Source organism: Apteryx mantelli, chromosome 5, assembly GCF_036417845.1.
Source record: "Apteryx mantelli isolate bAptMan1 chromosome 5, bAptMan1.hap1, whole genome shotgun sequence".
NCBI lineage: Eukaryota > Metazoa > Chordata > Aves > Apterygiformes > Apterygidae > Apteryx > Apteryx mantelli.
In genome coordinates, this window is record NC_089982.1 from 53,766,234 (window position 1) to 53,782,115 (window position 15,882).

General features: G+C 36.9%; 1 protein-coding gene across 6 annotated transcripts in view; it reads left to right on the plus strand.

Moving 5' to 3' along the window:
- The window catches only part of MTUS1 (microtubule associated scaffold protein 1), an 89,080-nt gene extending 73,246 nt beyond the window's left edge, over positions 1 to 15,834 (plus strand). For 2 of the 6 annotated variants that reach the window (XM_013949529.2, XM_013949530.2), the window contains 7 exons: positions 3,015 to 3,229; positions 3,776 to 3,881; positions 4,919 to 4,992; positions 5,091 to 5,186; positions 7,592 to 7,708; positions 9,112 to 9,209; positions 10,064 to 15,834. In XM_013949529.2, coding sequence (XP_013804983.1) covers positions 3,015 to 3,229; positions 3,776 to 3,881; positions 4,919 to 4,992; positions 5,091 to 5,186; positions 7,592 to 7,708; positions 9,112 to 9,209; positions 10,064 to 10,280 — 923 coding nt within the window. In that variant the 3' untranslated portion in view covers positions 10,281 to 15,834. Of the gene's footprint in view, positions 1 to 3,014; positions 3,230 to 3,775; positions 3,882 to 4,918; positions 4,993 to 5,090; positions 5,187 to 7,374; positions 7,493 to 7,526; positions 7,709 to 9,111; positions 9,210 to 10,063 lie in introns of those variants that run through there. The other 4 variants (XR_010884425.1, XR_001293558.2, XM_013949531.2 and 1 more) reach the window with 4 other exon arrangements.
- Positions 15,835 to 15,882: the final 48 nt, after the last annotated feature.

Genomic DNA, 15,882 nt, shown 5'->3' on the forward strand with positions numbered 1-15,882 from the left:
ACAAAAACGGGGGAGCGTGCATGGCAAGTGTCTCTGAAGGGGATGAGAAGCTGAAATAGACATTTTGTGCAACAGATCCCTCTGCTGCTGGAAGAGCACATCCTTTGGTTACCAAAGTTGTCTTCAAAACTAAGCTCCAGTTTTATAAGAAAACTCTTAGGTTGAATAGTCAGCATCTCCAATTTGGTTAGTCACAACTTTTGCAGCTTCCCCTTGCTGTGTATGAGCGGCCAGTTTAAGGAATTGTTTGCCTTTTTTCATGGCTTGTCACTTTCTTAAAATAAAGCAACCTATAGTCATTAGTATTATTCATTGTGGAGGTGGATAGGGCTGTGCAAAATACTTGCTGCAGACACTTACGGGCCTCGAATGCAGGGACAGACCGCTTTGGCTTGCAGGAGCTCTCTTAGTTGCCAGTGAACAATTCTTTGATCAGAGCTTTGGCAGGAACTTCTCATGTGCAGCCTCCTGCATTGCCGTGACGCTTGGAGCTCACGTAAGCCATCGTAAGGGTCGTTCTGGCCCATGTTTGAAGGACAGGGACTCCTCTCTGATTCTGTCAAGATCAGAGTTGTAATCTGCAAGGAAGCATTTTAGAGGCCAGGCGTTACCTTCAAGGTAACACAGCCTTCAACTTCCAGTGCAGGTTTTAAAAGTTAGTTTTGTTTCTTTGTGCCATTAGTCTTCTCATAAATCCGACTTGCAAACTGGCTGAACGAGAACTAACATGACTATTTTCTTTAGTAAAGGCGTGGTTTGTTGTTTGACTTCTCTGTTCTATAAAATGTTACGCATCACCTGAAATTGTACATGCTTGGCCATCTGACATTTAAAGATAAGAGAATGATAGAAGGCAAATTCTTTTAAACAGAGGCAAATGCATGACTCTGGCCTTACAAATAAAGAATTAGATGACTGTTTCTTCCTCCTTCCTTTTTAAAGGAAATGGGTCATTTGAAGCATTTTGCTACAATTATTTCAAATGAGGCATGTGAGTTGATTGCCTCTCAGCTATACCTCTTACTCTGCTATAAATGATCAGATCAGTTCTGCATATGACTGTAATGGCTCTGTTTGGCTCTCTGCCTGTTCCTTTGCCTTATAAAATAAAGCCCCTTATCCCACAATGTTCCTTTCCCCCCAAAACATGACAATGCAAAGCATATATATTCAGTAACTTTACACCAATGTGCTGTGATAGAAGTGTGAATATTAATGTTTTTTTTTTCCTGAAAGGAAGCAGTTATTACAGACGTGGGCGTAAGGAATAAAGGAAGCTTAATAAAAACCTTACTTGTTGATGACCATTTTCCCTCCAACTATAGAAAGCTGTGAAATTAGCTTTGGTTGCAGAGAGTGTTCTGGTATGTTTTTGTTGAGCCTTTTGTTGGGTTATTGCCTGTTATGGGATGAACAGCTCTGTTTACACCTGTCCCATCAGCAGACCTTTTAAACAGAACTAGCACAAAGCTAAGCCTGTTAGAACTAGTTCAGGTAGATACACCTCAAACTGATTTTGATGCAGTACATCTCACTCTTTTACGCTTGTTAGTTCAAGTGCAGGTTCCAGGTGATTGCTATAGAGCCAAGACTTCATTACAGTTTCCTTAAATCAGAGTGCAAGTAGCATCCGTTCAGTTACTCACTTGCTCTTGATGAGCTTTAGCAAAGTGGGAATCTGACAAGTACATAATTTCAGGCACTCTGCTTGGAAAGACTGCTCTCCCTAGCAGCTGAGACCAGTACTGATTTGGGAATCTATACTTTAAGATATTGTACTGTATATATCTTAAGGCTCAAACAAAGTTGTGCTAAGAATTTCCTGTAATGCCTATACAGATTCATGAATCTTCCAATGCTTTTATATAGAGTTTAAATTGATATTGTTCGGGCAGTCTGCCAAGCAGTTATAAAGTGCATGTATGTATGACTTCTCCTCCTGTATTTAATCCAAGATTACATTAACATTCCAGTTATTTTTTCTCTTAAATAGACATATGTTGGCTAATCTATTTATTTATTTTAAACAAAAGCACTAGAGGCTGTATATAAGCAATTTGCTTATGGTATTCAGGGATCGCATGCTTGTATTTCGCCTTGCTTCTAGCTGTTGGGTGCAGCTGGAACTGTGTAAGATGTTTGTTGCAGCCATATTAGTGGTAGAAAAATGATTCCCCCTATTAAGATTCTTCTGGCTGGGGTTGTGAATACTAAATTTAAAACTCAGAAGTAGAAGTTACTAACTTCTACCTTATCTTTTAATCGCCTGTAAATATGGGGAGACAAACCTAGGCAGTTGTCTTAGCTGGCCTGTGTTTAATATAAATGGAAAGAGAAATACAGTATATTTCTTTTGTTTTCTTACTACTCTGCACTTTGCCTGAAATTATCCTGCATCTTGCATATTTAAATATCTTAGGCCTATGCATGTTGGTAGTGTGTTTCAGATTGGAGGTTTGGTGTTTGCTATCACTCCGTATTGGGTAGCCCATGTGAGGCTAGAATTGCTTCTCTGTTGCATATCTTATTGTAATTAACATGTTGAATGGATGGCCTTCAGGATATTAGGACTTTCCAATTTAGCGAAGTGGTTTACATAGGAAGAAGTGAAGTACTCTGAGAAATCCACTACTGAAATGGGATCAAATTAGGTGAAGTAGGAAATCCAATTACCTTTTTTATTGGAGCACTCCAGTATCTCTAGTGAGACATTCATTGATGTATCTTTTATGTCATGACAAACTGTCACATTTGTGTTCTTTATATGGGTTCCTGATGTAACTCCAGATTCAAATAATTCTCAGCATAAGAAGCACTGAACTGTGAATTCAGAATTTTTCCGAAGATCTTAAAGATCATCTTTTTATATGGAAGGGGCACTAATTTATAGATAAATTATATTTGTATAATGCTATTGTTGTGCAGAGTATTCATTGCTATCTTTAATACCTGTAACAAAGACTAAATGTGAATTTAGCGTTGAACTTGATTATTTTTTCTTTTGAAATCTTCAGTAACCACTTCTGCAGCTTGTGAGAAATTGGAGAGAGACAGGAATGAGCTGCAAGCTGCTTATGAAGGATTTGTGCAGAAGTTAAATCAGCAACATCATAACGATTTAGCTGAGCTGGAGGAGAGGCTTAAACAGTTTTACACTGCAGAATGTGAGAAACTCCAAAGCATCTGCATTGAAGAAGCTGAAAAGTACAAAGCACAACTCCAAGAGCAGGTTTGTGACACCTGAAGTAGAAGTGTTCCCTAGTAATTGCTTTCTGTTACAGTGAGCCTTCAGACTGTCCTGATTTTTGCTGCTAATGGAGTTGGTTGCTTCATCTAATGCGAAATTCCCCTTTATTGCAACTAGAAAAATGTTACTACACTAAGCTGTCCAGATCTTAATGTTTAAACATGGTGCAGATTCCTAATGTTCTGCAGACTCCAATGACTTTTGGAGCTCTACTGGGTATTTGCGTCAGCTTCGGTTTTAAGATTTATAAAAACACATCTGGCCTGTGAACTTGCTTTGCAACAATTCCATGTATGTGACAGATAGTTGCATCATCCTGTTAGTATCTGTGAACTATACAGCATCACTCTCATCTACTAAGTGCTGTCTGTGGCTTAGTTTCTCACATTTTATACTACCTTTAAGTGCTACCTAGACTATCCAAAACATGTACTCAACATACTGCATAAAGTCTTGCTAATAATGCTTCTTTAAACATGAATTAATTTGATATGCTGCAGGGGAGGAAATCATATTGTCATATTGCAGGTTGACAACTTAAACATCACACATGAAAACTTTAAGCTGGAACTCGAAAGCAGCCACTCAGAAAAAGTGGAGGAGCTAAAAAAGGAATATGAATCTTCTTTTTCAGGCAAGTATTTTGTATTCAAGTAAATGCTCTATAGTTCTGCTAGTTCTAAACATAAATATTTGACTTTTCATCAACATTTCCATTTAATTGTTCTTGATAATCAGCTGTGTTTAATAACATTGTCAAAATTCCTTCCTTTGGAAGAGAACAAGGCTTATTTTACTTACAGAAATAATTGTAATCCCATTATAGTTGAATGAAACCTTCAAAACAGTTTAAGATTGGAGTTCATTTCTTCTTTCAGTAAAAGATGTGTCTAAATTGCAGACTACCCTCAAAATTTCAAGGTAACAAATAAATTGCTTCCCCCGCCATGTTTTTATAAGGAGCACCTCAGAATTGAAATCCAGGAAAAGTGGGGTTGTGTACTTCCCAGATAAAGATAGAAATGTTTCTCTAGTTGAGAAATATTACACATTATTTACACCGTACTGGGGTGAAGGTTGTTTTTCAGGGCAGGGGGTGAGTGTGCTCAGTTCTAAGTGGCGTTGCATCTTAATTGACTGAAGAGAGGATTTCCTCCCTCCGTCCAACTCCACTTGACAGCCCAGTTTCTAATGAGACTTTTGCCTCATTAAAACTGGTGACACTTCCACTGCAATCAAGGAGCAATGTCTTCTGCTTGACATCTCCAAAGTATGAATGAGTATAGAGATGAAATCTTTTTATAGAAGCTCCTGGAAAACATAATTTCAATTCGTCATCTTTCCTTTCAGAAGTTCAGCTTTTTTCAGATGCATTTCTTGGTTTCCCGTGCTCAATTCCTCCATTTGTTGCCTGTAGATGAATGCTTTCAAAGTTGACATGCTGTCAGCTAATTAAATAGAATGAAGTTTATGTGTGAGGGGATGATCAACAAATCTGAAGCAGCAATAAATCTGATACTTTGTATATCCATATTGTTTGAAATGGTAATGATAGATGTTCTAGATGTTTTTTCCATGTTTTTTGTAATTGATTGTGTATGTTTGCTTCTCACTTTTTTTTTTTCATGTCTTATACAATATTATAAATCTGCAAAAAAAAATTTGTTTCAGAGCTCAAGAGTGCCCATGAATCTGAAAGGAAGTCACTTCAGGATTCCTTTAAAGAGAAGCAGGAATTGCTAGAGGTTTGTTAAGGGTTTGAGACATGGCAACAGAGTAAAACTTGCAAGGTCTTGAGATATACACTGAACTGGCCTAACTATACCATATCTTCTCGTTTCAGAAAAAGATTGATGAATTAAAATGTGAAAACGACTCTCTAAGTGAGAAGCTGAAATTAGAAGAGCAAAAACAAATAGCCAAAGAAAAAGCCAATCTTGTAAGTCCTGATCCTCAAAAGTAAAGCAGATGAACAAATCTTGTAGGCCTGGGGGTTTTTTTGTTTTTTTTTTGGGGGGGGAGGGGTGGTTGTTGCATAATGTAAAAGGTTTGCTCCAGTAGTGAAAATACGTGCAGTAGATGATATGGACAAACTAGTACATTAATAGCCATTGTTGAAAGGCATACACCTGAACTAAGTTGGTACACAAAGTAGCACCTACTCTATCTGCATCAGAATTAACTTCCTAATATAACTGGCAGCTATGTAGCATTCTAATTCTTTCCAAGAATGACAAGTAGTTGGTCTTTGGGAATGTATTGAAGGAGTTTTAAGTTAATGTGATTAGAACATCCAGATAAATTATTTGTTACTAAAATGTTCTTGCAGCCAACTGTCTTGTCTCTTACTCTAGCAACTACCTTGCTTGTGAGCTGTACAGAGAAAGCCAGAGAAAGCATCTACTTTGTGTGCATCAAGTGCAGACTTACTAATAGAAGTTATTCTAGTTTACACTGGAATTTAATTTTTCTCTCTCACCGCTTACTCTAGTGGCGGGGCAGAGCTGCAGCAGGGGGAATCTGCAACTGCAATACACTGCTGTGGTTGGGAGGGATGATCCCAAAGCAGACATCACGGGGAGGCTGCACTTGGGAGTTTGAACTGCATTCCAGAAATATGTTCAGATGTTATGTAATTTAAAGGAGCAATAGTCAGTGCCTTTTACACAACTGCAAATACCTTTCCCATCCTGAGAGTGGGGGAATGACAGTTAGTATAAGACAGCTTCATAAGCTTGAGGCTTCTCTATGGAAAAAGATTAATCTGACCCAGTAGACTCTTCTGTGCTAAATACAAATTCTGCACAGTAAGAAATTTCCATTAGCCTTTTGAAGACAGAGGTGTATTTTTAATTCTCCAGTTTTATCTAAATAGTGTCACTTGATATTCCTGTAGGATTTTGTGTAGGTGTTGTTGTTGTTGTTGTTTTTTTGTAAAAATCTTATCTAGACATTTCAATCTTTTTATCTGACTTTGTGCTGTAGTGTGAATAACTAACACGGTAGCTCAGATGCAACTTTTAAAAAAGAAAATTTTAACTCAGGGGCAGAGGAGGAAATTAAAAAAAAAAAATTTGACATTTTTGTCCATAGCTCCTAAATTCTGTGTAAAGCCATAAAAAGAAAGAATTAAGTGCAAATTTGCAAATTTTTTGCCTCTTTCTCTGAGACACAGCAGCATTTCCACATACAGACTTCTGTTCAAAAGTAGAAATTCGATAAGAATCACAAATGCCACAACCCTTAAAGTGCCAGGAGAATGAAATGCATTGCTGATTTGGCCTCTGCATTAACTGTGAACGGTACTGGTTGTGTCCTTACTCTCCAGCGTAGCACTCTGACACTGTCTGTGGGCTGCATCCCACAAAACTGCAGGTCATCTCCCTGCAAGTTGTTACTTTTCTGATGTGGCAATGAAGCTGTTACTCAACTCAGTACACCAGTAGTCTTACCAAAATACGCTAAAACAAGTTTTGTTTGTTTTTAAAGATAAACTTAATTACACAATATGCTTAATCATTGATTGTCTTCTGTTTCTGTTCCACTCATGCTACCTGTAAATGGATCGAAACTTAATTATTTCTCCTTACTTTGCTTGTGACTTCATCTTTGAAATCTTAAGAATATGTTTTACTCTGCAAAGTTCAAATGGTTCCTTACTCTGGAGAAGAGATCCTTGATGGAAATGTATCTGACCAAAGAAAAAAATTCAGATTCAAGTCCCGACTTGCTGTATAGTAGATGAGTCACTCTACAACAGCGCAAGACTGGTATTTGCTGTTGCATTGCTAAGCCATTAGGAAGAGTGTAAAAATGACAACTTTTGATTACTTTGTAAGAGCTACCTTCAGACTCGAAACAGTGAAAATTAGCTACAGTCAAGTTTATAGGTTTAAACTTTGGGTGCTACTCCAGCACCTGAAAACTTTTAAAATATTTACTCAAATAACTTTTGGGGATGAGTTATGAGTAAAATGAAATAAGTTGTGGAACTTGTAGCCTTAGAGAGAGCCTTTGGGCATGCCCACAAAATGAGTTTTGCTGTGACAGCACTAGTGCCTTGCTTTTGATTCGCAAGCGTTTTTCCACATTTGTACAAAAAAATTTTCTAAATGCTTTCTTCTAAGAAAAACTGCAACTGTCCTAAACTGAAGAACAAACAAAATCAGAGGGGAAAGTGATACCAGATCGTTTTTATTCAAAACTGTCCAGCTCAATTTCACTTCTTGGAACAAGTAACTCTCGGTACCACATTTATTTTCTTTCTCTTCCTAAATAGCAGAAACATACTTAACTTGTTCCTGAAATACAGGGTAATAAGCAAATTCTATGGAAATCTTTCAGAAAAACCCGCAGATTATGTATCTGGAACAGGAACTGGAAAGTTTGAAAGCAGTTCTGGAGATCAAGAATGAGAAACTACATCAGCAGGATATAAAGCTAATGAAGATGGAAAAATTGGTGAGCTTCCCTTGGGGTCTGGCAATTTAGGACCATGTCTCCAAGTTATCTTCTGATAATGAATTCAGGCTGGTGAGACTTATGTGCAAGGATTAACCTTTTGCTTAAAAGGAAACATTAAATTATAATGTGATACGCTCACATTGCAGGTACAATTATATCAATATTGGGTTGTAATGCAGAGGGGGAAAGGAATTACCAGATGCTGCAAATAACCTTTTAACCTCTAAGACAACTACTGGTTTGTTCGCATAGACTGTAGCGGACAGCACAGGATCATCTTGGGGCCCTTCCACATCTCCTGTCCTCTCTCCTCTCCTACCCCAAAGAAAAATCCTTACCTGCTACCATTTGCTCAAGTATTACAGAAGAACCTTTTGAGCTTGTACCCAGAATTCTGGCCTGCACTGTCAGGGAAATGTTAACACAGAACTGATCTTAATTAAACAAAAAGAGAAACCCACCTGAGGTAGATAAAATGCAACTAATTAATATCAAATATGATATTGAATAAATATTTTAATCTTTTCATCTAGAGTTGATTAGCTTAGATCAAACATTTTAGCTATTATTTTTCAGCTGCTTGTTTAGTTGTGTGGCTTTGTTCCTCATCTGTCTGTAATTCCACATGAGAAGACAATTTTGGGGGCACAATTTGTAATTGTGTATTCTTATTTGAATGGCAGAACTGGGTCTGTGTCCTGGGTGGGGCCTTTGAATGCTCTTGTAATACTTGCGCAAGATTTTAATGAGGATGTATAGGAAGGGGTTTGGATACCAAGCAATACTTTCATGTCAGCTGTTCAGCATTGCACAGCATCGTGTGTTGTCCTGTACCACTGGTCTACAATTACTGTGCAAAAATCCTAGAAAAACTTCCTGTATTCTGACTAAAGATTGTCAGTTTAAAAGGCCTTGGAATATTCAGCCATTTAATCACTGTTTTTCCCTAACTTTTGATAACATCCTGCAGTTACAAAGTGAAATGAGAGCAGCAGGGAGAGCTGATTACATAGGGGAGCTCTCAAATTTGTCACTTTATCATGTTATTTCAAGAAAGTCTGTTGTCCACAGCTACTACGAAAATGCTGTAAGTAACTAGATAGTCAATTAGTAGATACCTTACCCAGTTTTTTGCTGGTATTTAATCAGCACAAGTGGCAAAATGCCAGTGTTATGCAAGAATAAAATCAGTACGCTCTTTTGACTATTAGAGAATATTAAACCATTACAGCAGGTCAGTCTTACATTACTCCAAGGTCATTCTGTATGTTTTTTGCATTTATTGTAATACGGTCTGCAAACTCCAGATTATGAATGTCTGTTATAATTCAGTCAATAGCCTGATGAGCGTACGTATTAGCGTATGGGTTTTATTTTAATCTGTGACATTTTTTTGAAAGGTGGAAAACAATACAATCTTAATGGATAAATTGAAGAAGTTTCAGCAAGAAAATGAAGAATTGAAAGCTCGAATGGACAAACACATGGAACTTTCGAGGTGAAAAATATCTGAGGACTTCTAGATATTCTTATTAATCAGGAGAAGGTGTTCCTGTGACTAGGGGAGAAAAAAAAAATCAGTGCAAATATTACAGTGACCAGTTTTTTGTTTGAGTGCTTAGAAAGAATACACTCCTTTCTTTCCCACACATATCTATACAAATCTGCATTCTGATACAGAAACAAGAAACGGGAACAGATTGCAAGGAGTTAAAGGCTCATCATGTTCTTCAGTGCTCTGAAATAGTATTTCAATGAAGAGAGAGCAACTCAGGAATATTGTCTTACAATAGATTGTTACAGTGTCTTTAAATATTGTTGGTTTGTGAGATAGGCTTGGCTTTACTTTTAACCATTTCAATTTAGTGATTTGTCTCCAGCTTTAGATTGATGAAAAGACAAGTGTGTTTTGGTTAGCAGTAACAGCAATATCTAAATGGGTCTGAGGTTTTTGCAACTTCATCTATTGCTTAAATGGGCAAACTCTTGTAGTTTGAAGGAAACTACAGAATTGCAGCCTCTATGTAGAGCTGGGCCTGCAACAAGGCCCAGAGTCTCCAGCATGGCATCTGTTATTTTAAGTAGGACAAGGAACACTTTTCAGATGTTTTTTCTGGCCATCTTCACTGGTCTTTAGGAATGCTTCTTACTAGGACTCTTCCTCCTGCTCTCTGCAAGCTGCAAGTTTAAATCCAACAAGCATGAGAACATACCAGATCCTCATTGCAACTAATTTAGTTGCAATCAAAGCAGGGTTTTATATAATTTCAAAAAGTTCTGTTTCAAAATTATGTTCAATAATGTAGCCTCCAACCTGAATTATGTGCACTGATGTAAATCTTATTTTTGCAGGCAACTTTCTACTGAGCAGGCTGTTTTACAGGAGTCACTAGAAAAGGAATCAAAAGTAAACAAACGTCTGTCAATGGAAAATGAAGAACTCCTGTGGAAGTTGCACAATGGTGATCTATGCAGCCCAAGAAAACTGTCACCCAGTTCTCCATCCATGCCTCTCCAGTCCCCACGAAATTCTGGTAACTTCTCTAGTCCTACAGTATCACCAAGATGACATCTCTTGAGACAAAGAGGCAATTGTATTTCATTTATGATCTGCAGAACTGATCCTAACTTTAATCACAGGACCGAGAGCTATATTAGCCGAGTATGATGACTAAACATAACTGGAAACTATTTGGTGCAAAAACAGCGATAAGAGACAGACTATGGGAGTAAGACGCTCATGTTGCTCCTCCCAAAAAGACTTGATTATGACCTCTATGGACATTGCACAAAGCACTTACGGAGCAAGGAAAGTCTTGTTCATTGCCTTTTCACCTAACTATAAGAAAAAACTCAGGGGCTTAAAGATAAAGATCACAACATTTATAACATGTTCCTTATCACAAACACTTTTTTAAGGCTGTGTGTGTGCGCGTGTGTGTGCTGTGAATGGAATGGATGTAACACACTGTGTGTGTGTCTAATGCTGCCTTCTTTGCTGTGTATGTAATAAAGGATAAAAGCTGAAGACTATACATTGACATGTACTTCCTTAATAATGTTATCAGTATGCATGCTTTTAGCAAAGAGTACCCTTACCGAGAATGGAGGAGAAACTGCCATTAGTACTACAGGTTAGTTTCCTTCATCCTTCTGGTTTCAGTTCAGTACAAGAATGGCATGAAAAGCTTTTCAACTGACTTACTAGTGTCCTACTTTAGTATGCAGTTTTGAATGAATTTTAAAAACAAGTTGAATCACAGCCATATTGTGCATGAATTATTTGTTTAATATCCATACACAACTGTCAGTTATGATGAGACTTTTTTTTTGCAGGACAGTTGATCTTGGCTTTTAAGTCAGCAATCATAGTCAGAATTAGACCTAGGGTCACCCTCAAGGTCAGACCTTGGAAATTATTAGTCTAGTTGCAGGCCTATCCTTTTATCTGCTGAAAAGAATCACTTACTTCCCAAGAACAGCATGTCCATTGCAGAGGCCATCTGCTGAGGAAACAAGATGCAAGTTGGAAAGCCAAAGGAAAAAAAAAAAGGTAGTAATTGTCTTTAGGTGCATTCTTAATGCAATTCTCAACAAAGATCTTAAGTAATTTGTGAATACCAATTTATTACTTGGTGACAACCCTTTACTTTAAGTATTAGTATTTTTATTAACATTCATCAGGGTTGGCTAAATCCCTCTGAGTGGGAAGGTGGTAACTGGATGTAGATAACTTGCCAATTTTGCCATACCTTCCCCCATAGACTGCAGAATATCAGTGTTTTGCCAGTTCATCTGTCACAGGATCTCCTGTACAGGATCTTTTAAAGTATGAAAAGAAAAAACCCCTGTCCCTACTGCTTAAGCTGGAGGATAAGGGTGTCAGCATTTCATGGCATGTCTTATGCTGTGCTTGAAGCTTAAATAAGGTAACTGCAAAGCCTTGATACTCCCTTGGTCAGACCTGTTTAAGATCTCTACGTCATATCTACTAAGCACAGGTTCAACTTCCGATTAGTATTACAAAACACTATCAATGCTTACATTAGCTCATTTTTTAAAGTACCATGAAATACCATTTTCATGATCACTGCTCTACTACTGTTTAGCTAATGCTGTTATCTAGCTATAAAGTTAACTACTTTGGAACATTGTATCTTCTAAGCTTCCCTGTGTTTTCCAGTAGCTTGGGAGTCTTGAATCAAGGGGATGGAAAAAGTTTAGGGAATTAAACTGGAGAAGCACTTCAAACCATTTTATCCAAAACTTGAAAAATCTTGGCTCTTCATTGAGGAACACAGACATACCGACAAGACTCTAACAGTACTCATTCTGTAAGTAAACTTGTAATAATACTTAAAAATGCAACTATTTAATCATTAAATTTACTTAATTTTACATAATGTACAAGTTAAGGGTGTCATTTCTATGGAACATTTTACTCTCTATCCCCTTTAAGGCACTGTACATGCCACTGTTAGTGGTGTCAGGACTTGATCTGTTTTCCAGCGGTTTCAGATTCAACTATGAAAATTCTCTGTGGGCTGAAACTTGGCTTAAAGCATATCTTGGAACATTCTTTTTATTCTATGGTCAAAGAGATTTGATCACATGTATTCGAGCTGAATGCTTAAGAAATAAACTTTTTGTACTGCTTGAAGGGTTTTTTTTTTTTTTTTTTTCCTGCTTGTATTAGTCAAATGATCTTTAATCTGAAGAGGGACGTTTTTCCAAATGCTAAAAACTAATACCTATTCAGCACAGGAGAGCAGCAACAGTAAAGCTTCAATGCACAAATAATTAATGTTCAGCTAAACCATTGCAAATTTTAGCCTTACTAGTCTAATGTAGACAGAAGTTACACAGGGCTTGCTTATGATGAGTACTGGTTATTCATTTTGAGATGGTTGTTCCAAAAAATGGAGAATGGAGATAACATCACAAAATCATGCAGTAATAAAATACTTGACTACAGTGGGATTAATATAGGGACTCAATGTGAATATGTGTGATAATTCTATTTCTAATCTTTCTGCAAATAATAAACTGCATCCTGTTGCAAATAGTGTTGAAAACTGACGTTTAATCGAATCAAAATTCTCACTTTATTCAGGATTTTTTTGTGTAAGAAAAGCCACAAAGTTTAACCACCTAACAAGTTAAGTAGTATGAACTGTTGTCTAACACTATTAAGAACAGTATTAGCTTAGCTGTGATATTAGTGCCTCAAACAAAGCACAGTAAGAGTGCATACAAATGTCCAAAAATCAAGTACAGTATGCCCCTTCAAGTAATGAGGAAGTGGAATAGCTTTTCCAGCCTACCACTATAGAAAAGTGCATATGGTGGTAGTCATACAAAGACTGTAGAGGGGAAATTAGATATGAGTTAACAATACAGGAGACTTTTCACTTCTAAACTTCTTGCAAATAGAATCTGTAATGATCTTAAAACGAAATGGGGAATTCTTGTATATAGAAATTAAACTATAGAAATATCTGTTTAGTGTTTGTCCTCTTGGTCAGAAAGACTTGAATACTCTATTAACATTGTTTCAATGTTTTTCTATATTCAGCTGGTGCTTTAATACAGATACCATATTATTAACAAAGGCTTTATCTGGTCCAGTAAATTTCACAGATTTTTGATAATTCCTTCAGCATGAAGCTTCCTTCAGGAAAAGCTAGAAACCTGCTCCACTGTAAATGTATTCCAAAGGTCTAGTGTTAGCCTAGCAATTATACTCTCTTTGGATACTCTAACTAGTAGTTCCCATCTCTAATGATAAGTTTAAAAGGAAGTTTACAGTGACATTTGCATCTGCATTGAATAGTTTGTTGTCATTCAAACTAATTCATAACATGGTATTGCAAGGTTAGTGTAACTTCAATATTTTGCTCTGAAGGTCTTTGTTTTTCAGTTACACTATGCTTGCAGTAAAATTTGAGATGAATCATTTCCATGTGCTAATTGAAGACTTTTTAAAGTTTCATATGATAAATACCAAAGACACTTGCATGTAAATAGATATCATGCAATTCAACAGGAAATTCCTTTTAGACAATAGGTTACCACTGATTTTAAAACTACAGTGGCCTGACAACCAGGAAATCCTTTAGGGCTAGGCTGGAGTTAAAAATTAGAAATCAGAAATTTGGAATAATGATCAAACCCTTATGATTAAGGCAGCAGCAACGCACTGAAGGTATTTGTTTCTTGCCTTAGCAGAGAGGTGACAAATACAGAAGTAGAAGTAACAATACTGGTAAATTTAGGCATGTGACTTTGACAGAGCATTTAGATTTCTTGCCTCAAGCTTCACTCTCTTACCCTATGTCACCATCAATTTCTGTGGTATCTGCATGTATTTGCATTGAGGCAAGAGGAATCAGGCTCTTGAGCCCATAAGGCTCTTGATAGTTAAAGAAAGAACCATGCTTTTTGTTCGCAAAGATAAGGATTATTTTGCTGTTTGCAGAAAAAACATGCAAAATTTCTCCCTTGAGAATGTAGTTGTATTTAGTCTTAAGAACTGCATGTGATCACTATATGTAACTATTAAACTTGAGGGAGACTACTAGAGGAGTGATGCACCAATGGATTTACATCATCTTTTCCTCTTCTGCAAAACTGTCATCAAGGAAGTGATGTTACCACATGAATTGCTGTGGTGCTGAACAAGTTGGAACAGGTGACGCTAGCTTCCAGTTGCTAGCTATTTTAAAGGAAATTAATTGTCCAATTAAAGGCTCAAAAACACTTTGAAATTTAAGAAGTTGGCACAGCTCCTGCACTTCAAAGGGAAAACCACTGTGCTGATAAATGAAAATGCCAAAAAGTAATAAACACATGGTACAGCCTCATCCAGAAGCCCAGGGATTGTAAAAGTTACTTCTGTCAGATTAAAGTCTTGCCCAGAGAAAAATGGTAGGAAGTCCTTATTTAGCTATTACATGAAATGATGTTTCACCTGTTCAGTCATTTGGATTACAATACAGCCTGCTTGTTAACCTTCTGATTACTATTAAAGTTTATCAAGGGATCAAGGGCCTGCCTTGTTTGTGTTCTAAGTTGGTCCTATTGCTATACATAAGGTGTCTTGTTTGTTTGTTTTGGTTTTTTTTTTGTTGTTAAAGCTACCGTATTTCCAGAGGCCAAAAATATTTCTGGCATCTAGGGTGTTTTCTTTGTGAAGCCTACTTAATGAGATATGCATAGCTATTTCAGTCTTTATTACTGACATGGATCATATCCATTACATTACTTCAGAGTGCAGGAACCTAAAACAATTTTCAGCAAGCTTGTTTAATCCTATTGTTGGCTACACTGATAATTAGGTTAATGATATTATGATGAGCTGCCTTTTTTTTTTTTTACATTAGCAATACCTTACTAGTTATCATTCCACAAATCAGTCCTGTATGCATCTGCTCAGAAGTTTGATTTATCTTGAGCAAAGGGATTATTCAAGCCAGCTTGAAAGAAAGCTTTCTAAGTTCCAGTCAAAGATGGGCTGAGACGCAAGGGTGTAAGCAAGGGATTGGTCTCTGGTTTGGTTCTTCATGCACTCAGAATAAGCTGGGGTTTTATATCCCTTGTAAATAAAGTGGCTTGCATTACAATTTTTGTCACTTAGACTTACACTGCTGAGTAGTTTTGTATTGGAATGGCGTATTCTGTGCTTGAGCCCTAGGAAAGAAAGCCATCACTGAAATGTCAGACAGTGCTGGGGTCATCAAGTTCTTACCTATTCTCTAGGAAGTCTTTTTCCTTGTATTGGTAACTAAATCCATAGTGAGGGAAGCAACTGCTTTTTTTAAATCCAGATCTAGTTTTGTGTAAATGAAACATCTTTCCTTTTCTCCTAAGAAAAGTAATACAATCAAGTTGAACTTGTTATTAACCTGAGAAAACTTCTGCTGTATAAGCATTCAGTATTCTAGTCATGTTATGTTTTTCTTCTGTAAATGGTACCATATAAATAAATACAAGTTTTATCTTTAGCAAACAAGAATTGTGATATATGAGGAGTAAATGATGTATTAGAAAATTGTAAGAATGCGCCAATATAAGGAAAAATCCAGCATACCTACCCCTTACAAGTCCCTTGAGATATACTTTCTAGGACCTTAATATATATTTATTACTGATCTTCTCTAAGACTGAGAATT